The sequence below is a fragment of the Polistes fuscatus genome, unplaced genomic scaffold (genome assembly GCF_010416935.1).
Source record: "Polistes fuscatus isolate 324 unplaced genomic scaffold, CU_Pfus_HIC Scaffold3, whole genome shotgun sequence".
Taxonomy (NCBI): Eukaryota; Metazoa; Arthropoda; class Insecta; order Hymenoptera; family Vespidae; genus Polistes; species Polistes fuscatus.
Window position 1 is genome coordinate 13164138 of NW_025113107.1, and position 21104 is coordinate 13185241.

At 33.8% G+C, this 21104-nt stretch overlaps 1 protein-coding gene and 2 long non-coding RNA genes across 4 annotated transcripts in view; 1 reads left to right on the plus strand and 2 right to left on the minus strand.

Moving 5' to 3' along the window:
- LOC122520121 (solute carrier organic anion transporter family member 4A1) overlaps positions 1-17168 on the minus strand; it is a 28230-nt gene extending 11062 nt beyond the window's left edge. The window contains exons 1-3 of the mRNA XM_043640112.1: positions 17106-17168; positions 3680-3902; positions 90-258 (exon numbers count right to left, since the gene is read on the minus strand). Of these exons, the coding sequence (XP_043496047.1) occupies positions 90-258; positions 3680-3902; positions 17106-17153 (440 nt within the window). The 5' untranslated portion in view covers positions 17154-17168. The remainder of the gene's footprint in view (positions 1-89; positions 259-3679; positions 3903-17105) is intronic.
- Positions 4953-7487, minus strand: LOC122520124. Of its 2 annotated transcripts, none has more exons than XR_006304444.1 (2): positions 5754-7487; positions 4953-5464 (listed from the first exon to the last, which is right to left on the minus strand). It is a non-coding gene; the product is annotated as an uncharacterized LOC122520124 (long non-coding RNA). The 2 variants fall into 2 exon arrangements; XR_006304443.1 differs by having other exon boundaries at positions 5709-7487.
- On the plus strand, positions 10146-19806 carry LOC122520125. The gene is made up of 2 exons (XR_006304445.1): positions 10146-10200; positions 19679-19806. It is a non-coding gene; the product is annotated as an uncharacterized LOC122520125 (long non-coding RNA).
- Positions 19807-21104: the final 1298 nt, after the last annotated feature.

The window sequence follows — 21104 nt, forward strand, 5'->3', positions numbered from 1 at the left end:
TCGATTATTAATATAAATAGGGATAGGACAAATGTGACAAGAAGGGATGCATCGGACGTATTTAAATGCACCAACAGCGTATCACTGACCTTGGTTTTGATGCTTTCGAACGACCACCGAGATAACTGACCGGTACGAGTAAAAGAAAACTCGCAATGTCGTATCCGCCTGCTATCAATCCGGTTTGAGATGACCTAAGTCCGAATCTCCTTTCGATAGTTGTTATCACGACGTTAACGAATCCGTTCACGACCATACCTAGAAAAAGAAAGAAGAAAAAAAAAGAACCGAAGAAGAATAAGAAGAATGAGAAGAAGAAGAAGAAAAGAACCATCCGTCTCGCGTTATAGTATTCAATGGTTTGCTAAGAAGAAAAATGTTCCTAAGCTCGATCGTTTATGCATGCCAACGTAAAACTTATGCGTATACTATTATCCTAGAACGCGTGAGAAAAATTATTCGTCGCGAATTTGAAGATAGCTCTTCTTTACTTTCTATCCTTTTCTTTTCTTTATATTTGTTTTTTTTTTTTTTATCTTTTTACTCGATGGAATAACGATTAAGTTTTAGGATTGAAAAAGTTCGGTAAGTAAATCTAAGGGATCCGATTCCGTCGTTCGGGAGCTTTAACGTTTCTTCTTAAATCTTCGATAAAACGTTTACCGATTTGACGAGAGGTATGTCCTTGAGAAAGAGAAAGAGAGAAGAAGAAGAAGAAGAAGCTTTTCACCCATGGGAAGGGAAAAAAATACCTTTTTCTCGTTGCTTTACTTTTTGTAATAAGAATCGTAGGAAAAAGACCCGTAGAACGACGACTAAGGATGAAGAATGCAGTTAGCACACGATTGATCTGTAAATGTGTGCAAGGTAGAGAAGAGTTTTCGTAGATTTCCGAGTTTCCAATGTTTACCGGTCGAAACCGATCATCGTCCCTAGACGGACGAACAAACTATCCACTTCCAATTTATTTTCGGGATACAGTTTAAACGAAATTTCGCGATAAATTCTGACATCGTATTTTGTATCGTTCTTTTTCTTTTTTTATTTTTATATATATCTTTTTAAAAAAAATCCAAGTGTCATATATTCCTATGTTTTTTTATATTCTTTTTACGGAAATAAGAATAAGAAGAAATAAAGAAAAAAAAAAAAAAGAAAATCGTAAAATCGTTACTTGACTGGAGTCAATTTTGTCACGTGATTATTATATTTATATGACGTTATTTATCTCACACTCATCTGATTCCTGAGTTGTCTCTGGATTTTCTATTTGAAATCCGATTGGATAGAAGACCACCCTACCCTACCAGAAGACGAGGAAAATTCATTAAAATGTTGTTTAATATTAATAGAGTGTCCCGACGAAGAACTGTGAACGGTCCTTTGGATAACATGAAATCGGAATGAAAAACCATTTCTCTCTCTCTCTCTCTCTTTCTCTTTCTTTCTCTCACTTTCTTTCTCTGTTACGTCCTGGTCATAACTACTTTTGACGGATCCTACTTGTGATTCGGTATACTTCCAAAGAACCGAGATGATAATTAAAGGAAAAAACGATGCGAGCTCAAAGATCTCCCCCTACCCACCCCCTACGCGTGGATGGAAACACGCGCAAGGATAATTACGAAACGTGTACATATATATACATACATACACACATATATATAAATATATATTATATATATGACGCGACACCAAAGCTGCTCGAAATGATGGGAACTCCCGCGTTTCTTTCATTGCGAATTATTCGATGAAGAAATATCGTCTACGGGGATGACGAGAGAAGAGAAAAAGAGAAAAAAAAAAGGATGAGAAAGAGAAACGAAAGTCTAATGAAAGAAATCGAATAATTGCCGATCGATATGTCGCAGAATCAAATTATACGTATTATTTTCTTTTATCATATTACGATCTTACCCAACAAACACGATATGCATAAGTATATACATATATAAATATATAAGTGTATATATACACCTTATTCCATTTTTACACGATAGATGAACGTTCCCGAAGTATACGTGTGTAAACAAAAAAATATATTGCATGTATTGAACAATAGAGAAGAGTTATAGTTATAGTTCTAAGAAATTGACAAAAATGATAAGATAAATCGGTGTAATAAAAAAAGTTTCTTGTAAAAACGGAATTGGATCTGTATATATATCTATGCAGGTGCAAACGAGAATGAGAATCTGGCCAATATTCCTTTTGGAAGTAATTTCTTTCCCCCCCCCTCGCTTCCTTCCTCCCCCTCCCCCCATTCCCCTCTTCCTCCGTACTAATTTCTCAGGGTGCTCATCGATAATTAACGCGTTAACTCGCGACCGTACGTAACTAACAGCAAGAATCTGACTTAAGTACCGTTGTATCCGGTACGGGTCGGCTATCCGGAAAATTAACCACCTTCGTATCGCATTGTACACGCTAATAGAGAATTTTAATTAAAGCCGACGCGACGCTCTCCAATGCTTCCTCTCTCTCTCTCTCTTTTTCTCTTTCTCTCTCTTTCGATTTCTCCCTTCTGCATACGCGCTTGTATAATACTTTCGACGATTTGTTTCTACGATGGGTGTACGGATCAAACGCGATTGTATACGTGTATATATATATATATGTGTGTGTGTGTGTGGATGTATATATGAACGTACGTACGTATTTATATACATACGTATTCGATCGTGCATCGAGCGTAACAAATGCGTGCACACCTACAAACTTATGGTATATATATATGTATATGTATATAAATAAAATCGTTTCTCTTATCGCGGTCCTACGTCGTTCAAGGGACTCGCCCGAGTCCTATTGTCCAACAATTTGTTCCACTCTATCGTCGAAGAGAGAAGGCAGGAATCTCGAGAACGATTTCTTTTGTCGTTCTACGAACAACTTTTAAAGGGGCCGAACAAATTTATTTAAACCAAGTACTTCATGCTTATTCACTCCCCCTCTCCCGTTCTCCCCTTTTATTTATTTTGCGAAGCACTCAATCTCTCATCTTTTAGGATTTTTTTCACCCTCCCACCCCCCATAACCTGCCCCCTCCCCCTCCACTGCCTCACTCGACTATAATCTCTAACACACAGTTTCCTTTCGTCGAACTTTCTTCTCGTCAGCCACCACCACCACTACTTCTACCACTACTTCTACCATCACACCTTGCTATCCTGGCGGAAAACTCGATTTCCGGTTATCGTCACTCACCCTTCCTACTTCGTTCATCTCGCTTCTATCCAAAGCCCTTCGCGAAAGCTCCGAAATTGCATTCGAATGCGCGGCTATTAGTGGCAGCAAACGTCGACCTCCACCAACGAGTAACGACCACCACTATCACCACCACCACCACCACCACCATCATCACCAATAGTAGTAGTCGGTCTCGTCTCGTCTCGTCTCGTTCAACGATATTCATCAATGCCGAATAATACACGCCGAGAAATTATTTTACATATGTTAATGTAAAATAACAAATAACACCCCCCCTACCCCCTCCCCACCATCACCTTTCCTCCAATTCTACGACAATCGTTTAACTTTGAAATAACGTCAATACAATTTTGAATTTTTCTATTTTATTACCGAAAATATTGACTTCTATTTGTTATCATTAGTGATCTTATTATTATTATAGTAATACGCTAAATAATGGAATAATTTCATCGCCAGGTATACTAACCTTGCATCGCACCTGCCCAACACAACCAAAAAAGCGCCCATTTGGCTGTACGAAATTTTTGCAAATAAATCGGCCTGAACCAAAACCAGCCGCACTTTAAGTTGTTATCCGTGGTTTTGTCGGACTCCTTTAACATTTCCGCCTTTATTTCCGGTTTCCTCGGTCCATCACCAAACTGTTCCGGAAAGTTGGATAGAGTCTCGTGCATGTCCGGGACACCCGACTGAAAATTACGTTTTGTATAATACAAACGACACTTCTATTTACATATTGCAAGTTTCTATTATATATTAGTAACGTGTAAATCATTGTCAAAACTTTGAAAATTAAATACTTTCGTTAGGTTATCTTTACCGATTACGTTCAATTATTTCAAACGTATAAACATGTATTTATAATATATCATATCGTTTGCGTGTCAACTTTTACTTTTCAAACATTACTTCGTTCGATTTCATCGAATGATAAAAACGAATGATGGATGAATTTGAAATGGACAAAAATAAATACACAATTTTAACGGGAGTCAACAAACTTGTATCGTAATTTTAGCAACGTCACGTCACGAGCATGCTACCACCCAATTGGGGTAGCTCCAAAATTAGCCAGCCTCCTCGTGACAAAATTATTCACTCTAGTAAAGCAAAAAAGAATCTTTCTTTTCCATTTTAATGCCTTTCTTAAGAGGAAGAATTAGTCTCATTGAGAGGGGACGTTTAACGATCGCCGTCTAAAAGGGCATGTGAGTTCATCGAACGAGAGCATCATACCTTCTATATGTAATACATTTGTATTGCATAAATAGAAATCATTTGATTGAACACATTAACGTAAAAAGGAAAATCAAATAAACCAATTCCCACGTTTATTTTAATTATTATTATTATTAAAGGGTATCTATAGTTCCGAAATATTATCGAATAATAATCACGTCGATCGATGTTTCCAATCTAAAAATATCTAAGGTCCAAATGAAGTACCTTTCGATTGAATTATTTCTCTATCTCGGATGAATTCTTTAAAAGGATACCTTCTTACAAGGATCATATTATTCTACCATTACGTTCTAAACATTTCACACGCGTCATTCTAATATTCCATCGTCTCTTTGGAATCGCTTATTATATCTAAGAAGGAAGATAGGAAAATTAAGAAATTAAATTATCCGTAAGACTTACACAAAATGCAAATGTATCTCGCATGATCGTTAAGATATATCGCGTGCTTATTGATTTCAAACTTTCCTCTCTCTCTCTCGCTCTCTCTCTCTCTCTTTCTCTTCGAAGAGACACTCGTTAGATTTTGAACGAAATAATATAATAACGAATGACGTTAAGATTGATGATAACAAATGTCATTTTCTTCTTGCACGGTTTCAGTCAAAGTTTTCGATGCAATCGACTGGGCCCTTTTTTTTCGTTTTACTCGACTAGGAATCACGATAACGAGTTTTCTAGCAGCAATATCAGCACCCAGTAATATCACCACCACCACTACTAGTAGCAGCAGCAGTAGCAGCAATAGTAAGGTTTCAACAAGACTTTCTTCTTCTTCTTCTACTATTTCTTCTTCTTATTCTTCTTCTTCTTCTTTTTCTTCTTATTCTTCTTCTTCTCTCAGTCAGTTCAGTATTACTCTTAACACTTTAGCTAAGGTTAGACGCGCGACACTTGGCGCCAAACGTTAAACTCATTCTCAACGATTCATCATCCAACTTTTCTCTCTCCTCTTCGAAATTACGTTTACCTTCCTTCATAGCGTTTTCTTTACTATCAAAGTAACTAACTATAACGGTAAATAAAATTTATATAACGCAAAAGAAAAAAAAACAAAAAAAAACGCGTAGGTCAAACTTATCGTTAAATAAAAAAAACCTTAGATATTATCACGGGGGGAGGAGGGGGTGGGGGGAAAAATACGAGGAGACGTAGTGAAAGAATGAATAAATGAATGAATGAAAGATAGAAAGGGAAGGAAGGAAGGAAGGAAGGAAGAAATAAAAAATAATCAGAGTCAAGATTCTAAGGACATTTTTCTTCCTGGACACGCGCGATTCGTCCACCCTCGCACCCACCCCCGCCCCCTTCTCTTCTCCTCTCCTCTTCTGTTATTTTTCTTCCCTTTTTTAGCCCGAAGAAAACTTATTCCTTCCGAAGTCCGATAACGAATATCATTGTCCGCGAGAAAACTTGATTCGCTACGAATAGAAGAACTCGTACCACGATTTCTTCTTTCTCGCACTTACATTCTCGTGTAGTAGCCGCTTAAAGAAAGAAAGAGAGAGAGAGAGAGAGAGAGAGGAAGGGGAAGGGGAAAAGGAGTGGTGTGGAAACTTCTACACTTCGTCCGCGATTAAAATCTATTCGAACGGATTTTAGGGGAGCAGTGAAGGGGGTGGGTGCCTTTTTCCTCCTCCTCCTGCTTCTCCTCCTCCTCCTCCTCGACTTTTCTTCCTTCCGAAGTCCGAGGGAAAACTTTATTTTTTCTTCTTTCTTTCTTTCTTTTTTTTCTTCGTTTTTATTTTTTTTATTCTTTTTTTTACTTTTACGAGATTCTAATTCCTTCCTTTAAAGAAAACTTTCTTTTTTTTCTTTTTTCTTCTTGTCTTCTTCTTTTCTCGAACTTACGAAGTACTTTAAACTTCGAGAAAAGACGAGAAAAATGTACGAAGAAGGAAGGAACGAACCGAACGAACGAACGAACGATCTTTCGTAAACGATTACTTTAACGGTACAAGGACACTGATTCTTTTTTCATCAAGTTTCTTTTTCTTTTTATTTTCTCTCTCTTTCTACGAAAAGAAAAGAAAAAAAAAAAAGTAACCGTAGATTGAATAATTTGAACAATAACACACGTTGTTTCGATAAAAAACAATTCTCGCACTTTTCCTTTCACGATTTTATCCGTGTCTCGCGTTAGTTTTTCTTTTCTTTTTTATTTTCTTTTTTTTCTTTTATCTTCTTTTCCTTTTCGAAATTATATTTTTTCTTTTTTTTTTCCTCGCGAAATTAAAACGTCGCGTAAAATCTGGCGAGAAGGGTTATTTATGCCTTGTTGATTGGTTGGTTGGTTTGGTTGGTTGGTTTGGTTGGCCTTTTTGACGAAACGGAAAGAAGAAAACTCCGACAGATTCCGAACGTGGCAGCTGAGGCCGCGTGTCACACGCGACTGAGAGTACCAAGCTCGTGCTTACTCTCTCTCTCTCTCTCTCTCTCTCTCTCTCTCAAGCTCTTTCACCCTCTCTCTCGGACTTTTCCCCATGAGTTAAAACCTCGTATACGCAGCCGTTACTACTGTAGACATTCTCTGTCCCGTTCTCGTCCCCTTCCACCCTCTTTCTTCCTTCCTCTCCCCTCTACCATCTTTCTACTCTCTCTCTCTCTCTTTTCAAAACTCCCCACCACTCGACTCTTCTATTCTCGTCCTTCTCCCTACTCTTCTTCGTTCTTCTCTCTCTCTCTCTCTCTCTGATGCTACCCCTAATTCAGCGTGCAACCACCCCCCCCCCACCACCAAGTCGAACTACACAACGAACACCGCTATAAAACCACCACCACCACCACTGCTAGCTGTTGCTTCAACGAAATACCAGAAAGCGATGACGATGGTGCTTGTTCTTCTTCCTTCCTTCCTTCCTTCCTTCTTTCTTCTCTTCTACCATCTACCACCGATTTCGATAAAGATTATTTCATCGATTTAATTTCAACTTGATTGCAACCCTCCGATTATCATCCTCGGTCCCTCCCTCCCCATCCTGTTTTGTTCACGCTCGAGTCTGATATTTTACCCTCTATCTACTTAACTATCATCATACCTATCTAACCTGTTTATTCTATATCTATCCATTCAACGATTTTTCGATATTAAAGCAAAAATATATACCTTCATATATATATATGCATATGTATCTTTCTGTTCTCCTCTAACCGATTAAAAGCCTACACGTTCGAATATATTCCGCGTCGATGAAATTTCCGCACGAACGATTATTCCTTTCTCGAGGTGTCGACGATAATAATTTGATACCACATGTTATTATATAATAACTATTTACGTATAAATATACGTTTATGTATACATATACATATATTATATTCCGATAACCGATCAAATGATCGAAGAGAAACCAACGTTATATATATTAATGACTAACGTGTCAGTTAAAATTATCTATGTATCTTTTTGTCTTAAAAATAATTATCATTCTAATATATATATGTTTAAATAATCGATATTTAGCTTTGTTCGATCGTAATTTAATTTTATTCTTCGATTTAATAGATTAGTACAAATTAAACGATTCGAAACTACTATACCTGATTGTATATATAGTTATACGGAAATTCTCATTCCGAATAAGAGAGACGGATTTATTATTCGTAAGGACGCATTTTCATTGGTTGCCGGTACCAGTGTCAGTTGTCAATGAAGGACATTGGACCGATATCGATACGCAATAATATCGAATATCGTTCGTTGCTAGACGCATTGGTAACGGTGTCGAATTATAAAGTTCTCTCTCTCTCTCTCTCTCTCTCTCTCTTTATTTCTAGTTCGTAACGGTATGTAGAATTGATCTCAAAAACGAATCAAGTAACATCATTTAACAAGAATATTCTCGTTCATCATTCATTCATTCATCAATTCCCGATATGATCTATCTTTCTTCTTATAGTTTTATTTTATAAATACACATACTTGATACATAATATTCATTTGAAATTATATTTACACATTCCTTCTCGTATCTTCGACCATGAAATTTCTAAAGCAAATTCTCTATATTTATCGGTAATTTATGTATATATGTATAAACACGTGCCGAATGAAATATATATTTGATATCATTTTCTATGTAAATTATATACGACGTATAAATAGTTCGGTGAAATGATATTTATTCGCGAGTAATAGGAAATTAAAAAATGTGCATACGCGTGATATCTGTTTTGTAATAGTGTAACGTTAAGTCTAATGGTTATTTTTGTTTAATACATAAATCAATTTTAAAGTTTTAAATTTGTTAAACGTAATGGAACAATATAAGATAATAAATTTAAATGATCACACATATCAACGATTATCACGTATAATAAATATATAAATATATTTTACTCACCATTAGATAAAGATTCGAATCTTCGTGTTGAAAGATATCTTTGCAGTTTAGAGAAACTCTGATATTAATAAGTTTAACGAAGCAATGAGAGATAAGTTATAAGATAATATGAAAACGCAATTATGCGATAACAGAAATATGTTGCTCAAATCGTATTATTAATTCAGCGAAACTGGCGAAGGTTATAAAAGTGTGTTAAGACAAAAATTTATTCAAATGAATCAGATTTCAAATAGTTTGAAATAAAACGCATTTTAGTGTGTAAATTTCATATAAAATGCAATTATTATTTTATTTATATATTTTTATTCGTATTAAGCAATTACAAGCAAGGAAAACAGAAAAGAAATCATTTCTCTGCTACGAGAAAATTTCAATTAATAATTGCGATTGAACTTTTGCTTTTTTTTTTTTTTTTACTTTCTTCTTTTCTTTTCTTTTTTTTTTTTTTACAGTAAACTCGTCGAGTCTCCGGTTATTACGTTTTTGTTAAGCCACGGGGATATTAAAGCATCCAGCACGGCTAGCCGTTTAAAATGACGCGCGAGATGCAAAAAGTTTATTACGCTTCGCGTTCCATTCTCATATAGGACTTTTTTATTTAAATCCAACGAGCCCGCGCGATATTTTCGTGTTAACATTTAGATCCCATATATCTGCCGTCTCCTAACGTTAAAAAACGATCAAATAAAATCCTCATGAATACAAAAAAATACCCCCTCGAACAAACGTAATAAATATTAACAAGCACGGAGAAAGGATAAAACACACATACACATATATAAACATATATATATGAAAGAAAGAAATAATATTCATGTATATATAAATAAATAAATTAAAAGTAACTTACATTATACGATTTTTAATCGACGATAATATCTTCTTACTAATTGTCAAATAATTATAACTATCCACACGAATGTAATATCCAACTCGTCGTTCGTGACTTTTTATAAGATTACGGAAGAATATGATTATTACTGACGTCAAAGCAAATAAAATAAAACGTGTCGTGGCAATGTAACGTAACAAGTGGTGGGGGAGGAATTTCTAGTATGCAAATCGACGATCAAATGTTCCGAGAACATTTGTCAAAGAAATAATTGCTAATATAACGTAAGTTACGTTTGATATTCTTAGAAGATCAGTAAGAAAGTCTGGACGGTAACGATAACACTCAGGTATTTTGTACAATTAAAGAAAGAGAGAAAGAGAGAGAAAGAAAATTCAACATCTCTTAAGACTACCATAACACTGTCCACCCCTCTTACCCTTCATTCCTCTCCTTTATCGTTTCCTCTTTTACATTAGAGAAGATAAAAGGAGGAAGTTGATAATGGAATTGAACATTTAGTTTCTTTTTCACCATTCGAGACGTACTAATACTCTTCTTCTGCACGTAAGACATATTTTTAAATACTTACTTCCTGACCTAAATCCCACGCACGATTACCGTTAACACGTACCATCTTATTCCATTTCTTCCTTCTAACTGTCATACTTATTTCTTCGTATAAAATATTATTATTCGTCTCTCGAGGATCACGTACGAATGATTCAAAAACAACGAATCTTTCATCCAACTCGATAATTAACGCTTCTCCTTACTTTATTTCTTTATAATCTCGTCAATTGTTTATTTTCTTTACATTTAATCATCATACCCTATCTTACCATCCGAGAAAAAACATAGTTGTGAGAATGATAGAAGTAGAAAAAAAAAACAAAACCAAAAAAAAAGACTTTTTTTTCTTTAATTATTATAGAACGAAGCCAAAAGTTCGCGAGTTTATAAAATTAACGTTTCACTTTAACATGGAAAGTAATTTTATTGATTACAAAAAGAAACAATACAATAAACAAAATAAATATTGTACAAAAAATCGAATAATTTTCGTTATTATTCGATCATATTATGGACAGAAATTCTATCATAGGGAGACCTATCTCCTCCCATGAGTTATTACGCTATATACGGTGTCAAATGAAAGGAAAGGTGGTAGCAAAGATGAGATAGAGGGAGTTGGGAGTGGGGTGGGGTAGGGGGGTTGAGATCAACGTATGAGCATTAAAACCGACAATGGATCGGCGCGTGTCCCAGTTGGTTGTTAAAGCTCGGAGGAAGGATTCAATGTTGTGTCGGGAGCAAACGTCTACAGAAGACGTTGCAACGGGTGCTGAGGAAGGAAGGGGGAAGGAGAAGGGGTAGGGTGGGGTGAGGAAGGAAGGGGGAAGGAGAAGGGGTACGGGGTTGGGGGGACGGGGGATTGTCGTTATATATCGAGAGGGAGAAGGTAAATAAATACTCATACTAGCTATATATATATGAAATACCTGCATTTATATAGATATAATATATATATATATATATATATATATGAGATAGAAAAGGGTAGGTCTATCGCACATTACCCGAGCCACGCGACCGCCATGACATAAATTTCGTGGATTTAATAAAGATTCATGGCTTCCTCTTTTGAAGTGGCTGCCTGCCGTCCGGCAGGCAGGCCAGTTTGGCCGAGTTCACTTCGAAAAGATGGCGAATGGGTTTGCTGTTAACCCGTGCAAAAGAGTACCCAATGATAAAGGACTCCCATTGACGACGGGCTGGGTTTAATATATATTTTTTTTTTCTTCTTTTTCTTTCTACTTTTTCTTTACTTTTTCTTTTTCTTTTTTTTTCAACGAAACTCCTCCGTAGAGTTTGCATTATTGATTGGATCTAACGCAAATCTCTCTCTCTCTCTCTCTCGCGCGTTTCGTTTTGCGATCATTCACCCGTTGGTTAGGAAAACGACGCTTATCGAAGAATTAAAAACAAAAAAAACCGGGTCAAATCGGGTGGCGGGCGGCGAATGGCGCGAACGAAGTTTTCGTATTTGTGTTTTTTTCTTTTTTCCCCTCGTCGATCCTCTTAATTTCCCGCTTCGTCTTTTTCTTCCAGTTTTCTTTTGTTTGTTTGTAATATTTAACCACCCCCCCCCCATCTTCTCATTTTATCTTCTACCTTTTTTTATCGATATCATCGGTGAATTTATGGTAAAATATACGATTGTTGTTAAATGATATCTTCGTGGCTTATTTTTTTTTTATTTTTTTTAAATAAAAAGAATGAAAATCAGTAGATCGACAACGTTATTGTATCTCCCCGAAAAAAAAAGAAACGTAAGCTTATAAAAAGCAAGCATCTGTCGTCATTGGCGCGTGTCACGCATGTACGCGGGTGGTCCATTCTCTATAACAGGAGGAAGTTTTTCATAATTCTTCATTGAATTTATTAATGGGTTTCGAAACACGCCTACGTAATGATAGTAATGTGTAATAATAGTATTCACCGGGACTACCGAATGTTCTCGTCTCGTCAAACCAAACCAATCGACTGCTCGTCACGTACTATAATAACTCGATACGTAACTATCTTCGATCTTTTCTTTTCTTTTATTTTTGAAGTTATACTTCTTTTGGCGCGTTGGGGAAAATGGTAATGGGGAGTGATTTTGTTCCGAGCGTCGGAAAAAACGACACCATGCAGTTTGTCGGTATTTACGACGCGCGGCAAAGAGATTTCATTACGGCATGAATTGTCTTCTTTTCTTCTTTCCCCTTTTTTCTCAAGCGGGTCACCATCCAAATACTAATCGAACTCAGCGCTGCTTTACTTAAATGATCGAGCGGGAACTAATACTATCACTGTGCCATGGCATATATTATGATATTTTATTATTCTTTCTAATATATATAATATATCGATCGATTGAAAATATGTTTCTTTCCTTTTTTTATAAAATAATAATAATAAATATAATAATTCTTTTTTTGTTAAGTTATTTTTTAAAGTTATTTTTTAGGTTATTGAGGTTATGTTCGTTTTGGTACGGCAAAGAAGTATAACTTCTTACGTGCGTACATAAGTACACACACCAGTTTTTTCTTTTTAAGTTATTTTTTTTCTTCGAAGTTTTTTTTTTGAAGTTATTTTTGAGATTATTGAGGTTATGTTCGTTTTGGTACGGCAAAGAAGTATAACTTCTTACGTGCGTACATAAGTACGCACACCAGTTTTTTTTTTTTTATTCCGTTCTTCGTTGTTGAAAATGAATCGAACAAAATGGAATAATAATATGCAAAATGAAAATAAGAAAAAAATATTCGCGTTTACTTTTTAAATTGCGCCACCCACCATCGTTTTAACAAAAATTCATATTTTCTTTTTCTTCTTTTCGTTTAATGGCTTCTCACGCGATTCCCTGTTACTTGTTTTTATATTTCTGTGGGAAAAAAGTGTCGTAAAAATTCGAAGCCATTCGGAAACGAGAAAATACCATATATATATATATTTCTATATATCAAACGATCTCTTTTTCAAAGTTGGTTGCTCGTGTAATGGAATACATTTTAGTATGACTTTTCTACGTTGACTTCTTTTGGCGCGCCATATTCAAAATGAAACGAGCCTCACAAGAGCTCTCTCTCTCTCTCTCTCTCTCACTCTTTTGTAGATGCTTCCGGCTTTCCCCGATATTCCTGCTGGTACGTTCTTTCATATCGTCACGTATTTTTTCCTCCCCCTTTGAAAAGAAAGAGATCGCATAGAGTGCTTCTCTATGCTGAGAAAAAAAAAGAAAAAAAAAAAAACCAACATAAGAACCACGTTTCTATCCACGTGTAACCGAGCTCGAACGCATTTAGCATCGAAACTTTTGCCACCATCATCACCGTTTACGTTTCTCTTTCTCTATTTCTCTGTATATATGTGTATATGTGTGTGTGTATTCTTTCTCTACTTTGTACAACATCGAAAAGTCGCATTTTCTTAATATATACGTGTTACGAATCGATTTACCATTCTATTTCCGATCGTTTAAAATGCATTATGTTAAACGTCACTTGGAAATTATACAATAAACGTTTCTACCTTTGTCGATTTCGACGAATCACGAATGCAATGATTTCGTTATTATGTTTTCTTATTATTTCGAAGAATCGTTCGATCTCGTGCCGTTCAAATTTTCATTCTTGAATTACAAGTTGAATTATAAGTATGTATATATATACATATATGTACGATATCTACATGCCAGTTAACTTTGAGTTTGTAAATAATAAGTAAGTGGATTTTGTAGGTGGATAAAGTGGATGTAACTACCTACGGATGTATTTATGTATACATACATATGTACATAGATCGTACGGTTCGTTAATGCAAATGAAATGGCATTTGACCGACAAGCGGAATCTCGTAAACCGAGATTGCAATTATTTATTCGTTCCTCTCTCTTTCTCTGTTCTCCACTCTTCCTCACTCGAATTCATTCGATCGAATACACAGCTAACGAACGCAGCAGCTCTCTTTTTGAATTTCTCCTCGAACCATCATTATCTTTTATTTTTTTTCTCTCTCCCTTTTTTTTTCTTCTTTTTTCTTTTTTCTTTTTTTTTATGAAAAATCTACCCTTCACTTGGAACCTGTAGTATACTTAACGAATATAATCTATCAACGATGGTAAATTATTATTATTATTATTATTATTATTATTATTATTAATATTATTTTCTAATCAATTAAATTAAAAATGAATAAAAACAAAAAGAAAGCTTTTATAAACCTAATAGTCGTTCTTTCGACGATTCATGAAAATTCGTAAATTATTATTATTATTATATTTCTTTTTCTAATATAATTAAATTACACACAGAAGAATGAAAAATAAAAAAAGAAAAGAAGCTTCTATAATCCTAAGAGTCCACTCTCTTTCAACGATTCATAAAAATTTGTAAATTATTATTATTATTATTATTATTATTATTATTATTATTATTATTATTATATTTCTAATTAATTAAATTACACACAGAAGAATGAAAAATAGAAATAGAAAAGAAACTTCTATAATCCTAAGAGTCCACTCTCTTTCGACGATTCATGAAAATTCGTAAATTATTATTATTATTATTATTATCATATTTCTTGTTTTAATCAATTAAATTACACCACGGAATAATGAAAAACAAAAAAAGAAGCTTCTATAATCGTAATAGTGATTCTTTCGACGATTCATGGAAAAAAAAAGAAATGTGTAGACGCGATCCATTAAACTTATAGCCGAGGAAAGAAAATCGTTCCAACGATTGTAAGCCGTTACCCTAAACTCCGCATATAACCGTTCCTTTTCCATCCATTATTTTTCTCTTCGACATCTCATCGTGAAACGTACGCTGGGCTGCTACTCATCGTAATTACGACACAAACGTACCTTCCGGGCATTAACCGCGAACCAACAACCATCACGCAAATGAACTGCTAGTGAGAGACCGTGTCCTCACTCTTTAGGAATAATCCCGAACGATAATGACAACAATGGCCGAGGAAACAAACCAAAAAAAAAAAAGAAGAAAAAAGAAAAAAGAAAAAAATTAGGAACGAGGAAAGAAAGGGGAAAGTCAGGAAGCACAGTGTGCTGCCTGGCAGAGTTGGTGGTTGGTGGGGTCCTCTTCTACTCTTTGACGACAATTTTTGTCTCTCCACTAATTTTTTCAGCTTTCCTCTTATCTCTCCTTCCAAATAGGTCGAATTATTGAAATCTGCGACGACGTGTGTTCCAAATGAAACCACCCACCACCCTTTCAATTGCTTTTTTCTTTCCCTCTGATAAGGATATGATTACTTCGCTAGGTTGGAATAAAACAAAAAGAAGAAAAAAGAAAAAAAAGAGGGACTCGAGATGGATCGAGTGTTCATTTAAACATTCGTTCAATTTTTCATTCAGTTGAAAACGAGAGAGAGAGAGAGAGAGATTTCGAGTGATTTTGATTGAAATTGAGCGTGGTGAATCATCATCAATCGAGCTTAACGCGTTACGGAATGAATATGCATTGAAACAAACCACCTACATATGTTTATTTGCATAGGTGCTCTTTGTGTAGATAGGTAAATAGATGGGAAAATAGATAGGTATATATATAATACATATACTCGAGATAGATTAATCGATCCTTTATCGCAAGTTATATTTTTCTTTTGAAAATCTTATATATATATATATATATAAATAATAATATATAAAATAAAAATATAAAATATAAATAAATAATATAATAAACATATAAATAAAAATTATAATAATATAAATATAAATAATATAATAAATATATAAAATAAAAATTATATAAATAAATAATAATATAATAATAATATAAAATAAAAAATATAATAAATATATAAAATAAAAAATATAATATAAATAAATATATATATATATAATACATATGCTCGAGATAGATTAATCGATCCTTTATCGCGAGTTATATTTTTCTTTTGAAAATCTTATATATATATATATATAATAATATAATAAATATATAAAATAAAAAATATAATAATATAAAATATAAATAATATAATAAATATATAAAATAAAAAATATAATAATAAAAATAAAAAATATAATAAATATATAAAATAAAAAATATAATAATATAAATAAATAATATATATATATAATACATATGCTCGAGAAAGATTAATCGATCCTTTATCGCGAGTTATATTTTTCTTTTGAAAATCTTATTCGTAAACTGTGGTAGGTGATGATATTTTAAAAGAGACTATGAGAGTACCCATTTAAAATTTTTTTTAACGTAAAAGAAGTTACTCTTGGATAACGTTTTTATTATCTCCCTCTCCCTCTCTCTCTCTCTTACTTTTCTTGTATTTTTTTGTTGTTGTTTCGCATAAGAGTAAAGTTTGTCGTTGCTCGTAGGTAGGATCTTCGTAGGTATAGCGAAAACGATAAGCTAGGCGAGTTCCGGCAACGGTGCTACGGTTGTTGTATCCTTTCTCGAGAGAGAGAGAGAGAGAGAGAGATATCCTGTGGGAATAAACAACTGCGATATCCTAAGGGCGTTTTACCTGTCCCTGCGGTGTTTGCGTTCGGAGAAAATTTGCATCCCGCCAAGGCTCGAAAATTTGCATAAGTATATGTGAACTGTGGAAGACTAACCTCGGGAATAGGCAAAGCACGTTGACGTATCTCTTCGCAAGCTTCACTTTTCATACGAATCGATATAATAACATTTCTTGGACAATATTTGATAATTTATTTCTATCTAATCGTTTTCATTTCAAACCATAACCCCCCACCCACTCACCTTTTTTTTGAATCTAAACGAAATCTAACAATCTATCGAATTTTGATTACATCGAAGAAAATATTCCAATTGTCAATCATTTTATTTGCAAAAGGTAAAAAGGGTAGTAAAAGAAAGGAATTATTCGTCATTAGGAAATTTGATGAACAAACTTACCGAGGGGTTAACCGAGTCGAAGCCCAAATTGTCGATACCTGTAGTCATCTTGAACGTTATCTAAAACACACACACAAAATTCGTCAACGTTAAATATCATTTACTTTTGAATGAATTTTTTTTTTATTATACGAATTAATGTATCATTAGAATTTCTTCGTGAAAATGATACGCGTTATTAATATTCATTGAAAATAATTTGTATCGATTTTAGACAATCGTGATCACTCATCACAATCGTTCATCTCATTGACGAACGTTCACCAACGTTACAAAACACACTGTACCGTAATTTTGGGATAAGAGCCAGGAAATAACGATCGTGCGTATATCCACCGTTATCTCCGTTAATCATGAAATTTCCGCTATTTGCCTAAGCGTTTACCAATCGCGGACGCGTTCATCGATAACGAGTTGTTTCAACCTCCGGTAACGCGTGTTTGCGGACCCGTGCAAGTTAATTCAATGACCATCCAACAACCGTTCTTACCGATTATAATCGAATCAATCTTGTTAAGGGATGGATAGGACTACGTTTGAAATTGGTTCGTTTGAATAAAAATGAAAAAAGAAAAGAAAAAAACCCACGAAGGAAAACGTTCGCAAACGTTCGAAAACATTTCCAAATAAATTGTGTTTTTCTTTTTTTTTTTTTTTAGATATTAAATATTTCGAATATCGATAAGATTGTTCATAGTTATAGTTTAGATACTTCTTATGTTATTATAATAAAACGTTTGAATATATGTATAACGTTAAATTACGTTAAGGGGTCGCGAATACGCATCGGGAAGATTCTTCTTGGGGCAGTAAGACAATGTCTGATAGGTGCGAATGAACGTTAATAGAGCTCATGGTTGTCCGAAGTAAAAGGATAATAGGCCTACTCGCGTTGGTTAAATTATTATGCATTGACCGTGATATTTTTTTCAAGCACGTCTTCTCGAACCAGTCGGTAAATTCATGCTAAGCTCGCATATAGAAATATTAGGTGTCAAAAGTTTGTCACGGTTGGTGTGCTCAACTTCAAATATATTATTTTAATTATTCTCTTTAAAAAATTACAAGGAAATATATAAATATATATTTCGTTTTTTACGATTGTGATATTTAAACGAAGATAGAATGAAAAATCACTTTCTACGAAAACAAAATTAATATCAAAATAATACAATAAGAGTTATTATCATCTTATGACGTTGCTTATTTTGTAATGAACACAAACACGACCAATTATCAGGCGGATGCAGTTTATCGTCGAGATGCACGCGTATCGAAGAAGAAAAAAAGAAAAAACGGAAAAAAAGATTAATCGAAAGTCAAGGCTTTATAGATTACAAATGTTTCTTCCATCGTTAAGAACGAATTTCAAACGTATATTAGATAACGAAATAATATAAACGATGAATATAATTATCCGTAAAATAACAAAACAAACGTATATTTTTTGTTCTTTTCCGAAAGATAAGCTTATTCAAATGACTTTTATCAAAAGTTTTGCGTCAATTATGCAAGTAAGGTAAATTAGTAAATAATTGTTTGTTCATCGGCACGGTTTTGTCATTTTTTATTGCTTAATATTTTTCCTTGAAATATTCGTTTGTTGTTCGTCAAAAAAACGTGGTCTATTAAAATGATAAAAAATTCAAATAAATATATATATATATATATATATATATATATATTGTAAAAATGGTCGGGAAATTTCCAGAACGGACAGAGAAAACGTGCCGAAGACTGAACGTAAGGGCTCTCGAGCGGGACCATCTTTAAGTTCAACACGATTTCCCCATTAGTAACCTTTCTACCGTTTTTTTCCACGTGATTGCGTACGCAGAATTTACTTTTTCTCTTTACGATCTTAAACGAGTTACTTTTTTTTTTTATTTTATTTCATTTTATTTCATTTTATTTTATTTTTTTTCTTTTACTTTTTTTTTTTTTTTTTTAATTATTTCCTTCCAACGATACTTTAATTTTGCCGAACGGTAAATATACGTTTTATATTTTTCAACGTTTCGTTAACGAATTGAAGAGGAAAAGATAAAAAAGAAAAAAAGGCGATAAAGAAACTTCGTGTGATAAATTATTGAAGAAAAATTATCTACGTCTTTGTCAGACGTTGACGTAAAAGATTTTCTTTACGCTTTAGCTGGCATAGTAATCGACTAGCCTTGACATAGAACTAAAAAAGGAAGGTCAGTCGGTGGAATAATCGATGTAAGGCTGAGAGATAAGATATGTAGAAGTATACGAGGAATTTGATCGTGTATATGTGTGTGTGTGTGTGTGTATTTGTATTAACTACAGTTTTTTACTTTAGCCATGAAAATTTCAATCATCTGGGAAAATATTTATGTCATGCTTAATCTTTGAAAAAAATAAATAAATAAATAAACTATATAATATATATATACACGTTAAGTATGTTTGCAATCCTTGAAAATCATAAACAACATACACACAAAGTTCGATTCACTTGAAACGTGTAATTTCTTTCCGACATTAATTCTATCCTTCGATAATAATGTTTGCAATATTTGCATAATATCCGCTATTTTTTATTTTTTCAGTAACAACTAACGAGATTCTTGATTACGATTTGCCACGAATCTCTTATCTAACAGCAAATAAGGTAACGATCTTTTCGTTAAATTGTAAAAATGTTATGAAAAGAAAAGAGTAAGAAAAAGAAGAAGAAGAAGAAGGGAAAAAAAAAGAATGTAATTTTAAGCAGATAAGATAAAAAGTGAAGCACTTTTTAATAGCGAACACTTTAAATTCTTTCTCGTCCAGCCACTTCTGGGAGACACTCGCGTATTTCATTCTCGTTTACCTGTCACTTTCAGGCAAGAGAATTTAGTGGGGTATACGAAAAATCTTACGTAATCAATTTCCACGCGTGTCTCTCCTCTCTCTCTCTCTCTCTCTTGCACTCACGTTCACAAAGGTGTATATATAACGAAAGACTTTTAACTCAGGTAATATTTAATTCAAATATCTCGTAAGGTACGAGGTGCACTCAATTAATTTATATCATGTTGGTTACACCGTTATATCACTCTCGAGATGGATAATAATCTTAGAGAAATATTTGAGATACATTTCAGCGTATTTCTCAAGGGTAGTTGGAACAACGAACGTTCCTTCCCTCTCGAGATTAATATTTGAGAAAGACCAACGTGAGGAAAATGATCGGGACGTGTGCTTCTAACGTGTGCTCGAAAAGTATTCTCTAATGGTAACACTCAAAATTGTCGATAAATTCATTTTTAATTCTTATTGATATTTGATAATGACGAATTGACTTACCCCTTCGATTACCAGAACAAGATGTTACAAATTTTTCTATTTAGATTTTTGAAGTTATACTTCTTTTTGTTTTTTTTTTTTGATGATAGTTAGATTGATGATAGTTTGAACACAAAATATATATATATATATATATATATATATATATATATAAGAGAACGGATAGAGTTTGTGAATTTCAGTGAGGACACATTCTTCGTTTAATTGTGTGACGCAAAAGGCCGGAGACACAACGAGAAACCCACCGCTAATTATTTTGCATTCGCTCGACCGTTCAAAGTGTTCATTAGAAGCGTTAAAATACAAACGAAAATGTAACTTTTTTTTCTTTTTTTTTCCTTACGAAAAACAACAGAATCGTTTGCTTTGGAACGATAGGACGTATACACAACTCCGACGCATTCTCCTCGTCATATTCGTATACGTATGAATTTTTATCTACCTTTTCTTGGTTTCTTTTTTTTCTTTTTTTTTTTTTCTAGGTAAATGATAACGAGCACGCTTAAAAATCTTTTTTCAAAGAGAAATGTTGTTTTCTTTTTTTTTGTTCGTACGTGCGTTATTATCGTCGTTGAAAAAGACGAACGATATACACGTATGACATTTTTTTTTTCCTCTTCTTCTTCTAATTAATTTTAATTACGACACTGTAATACCAACGAGCGAATATCGGCAAAATTTTTTTGT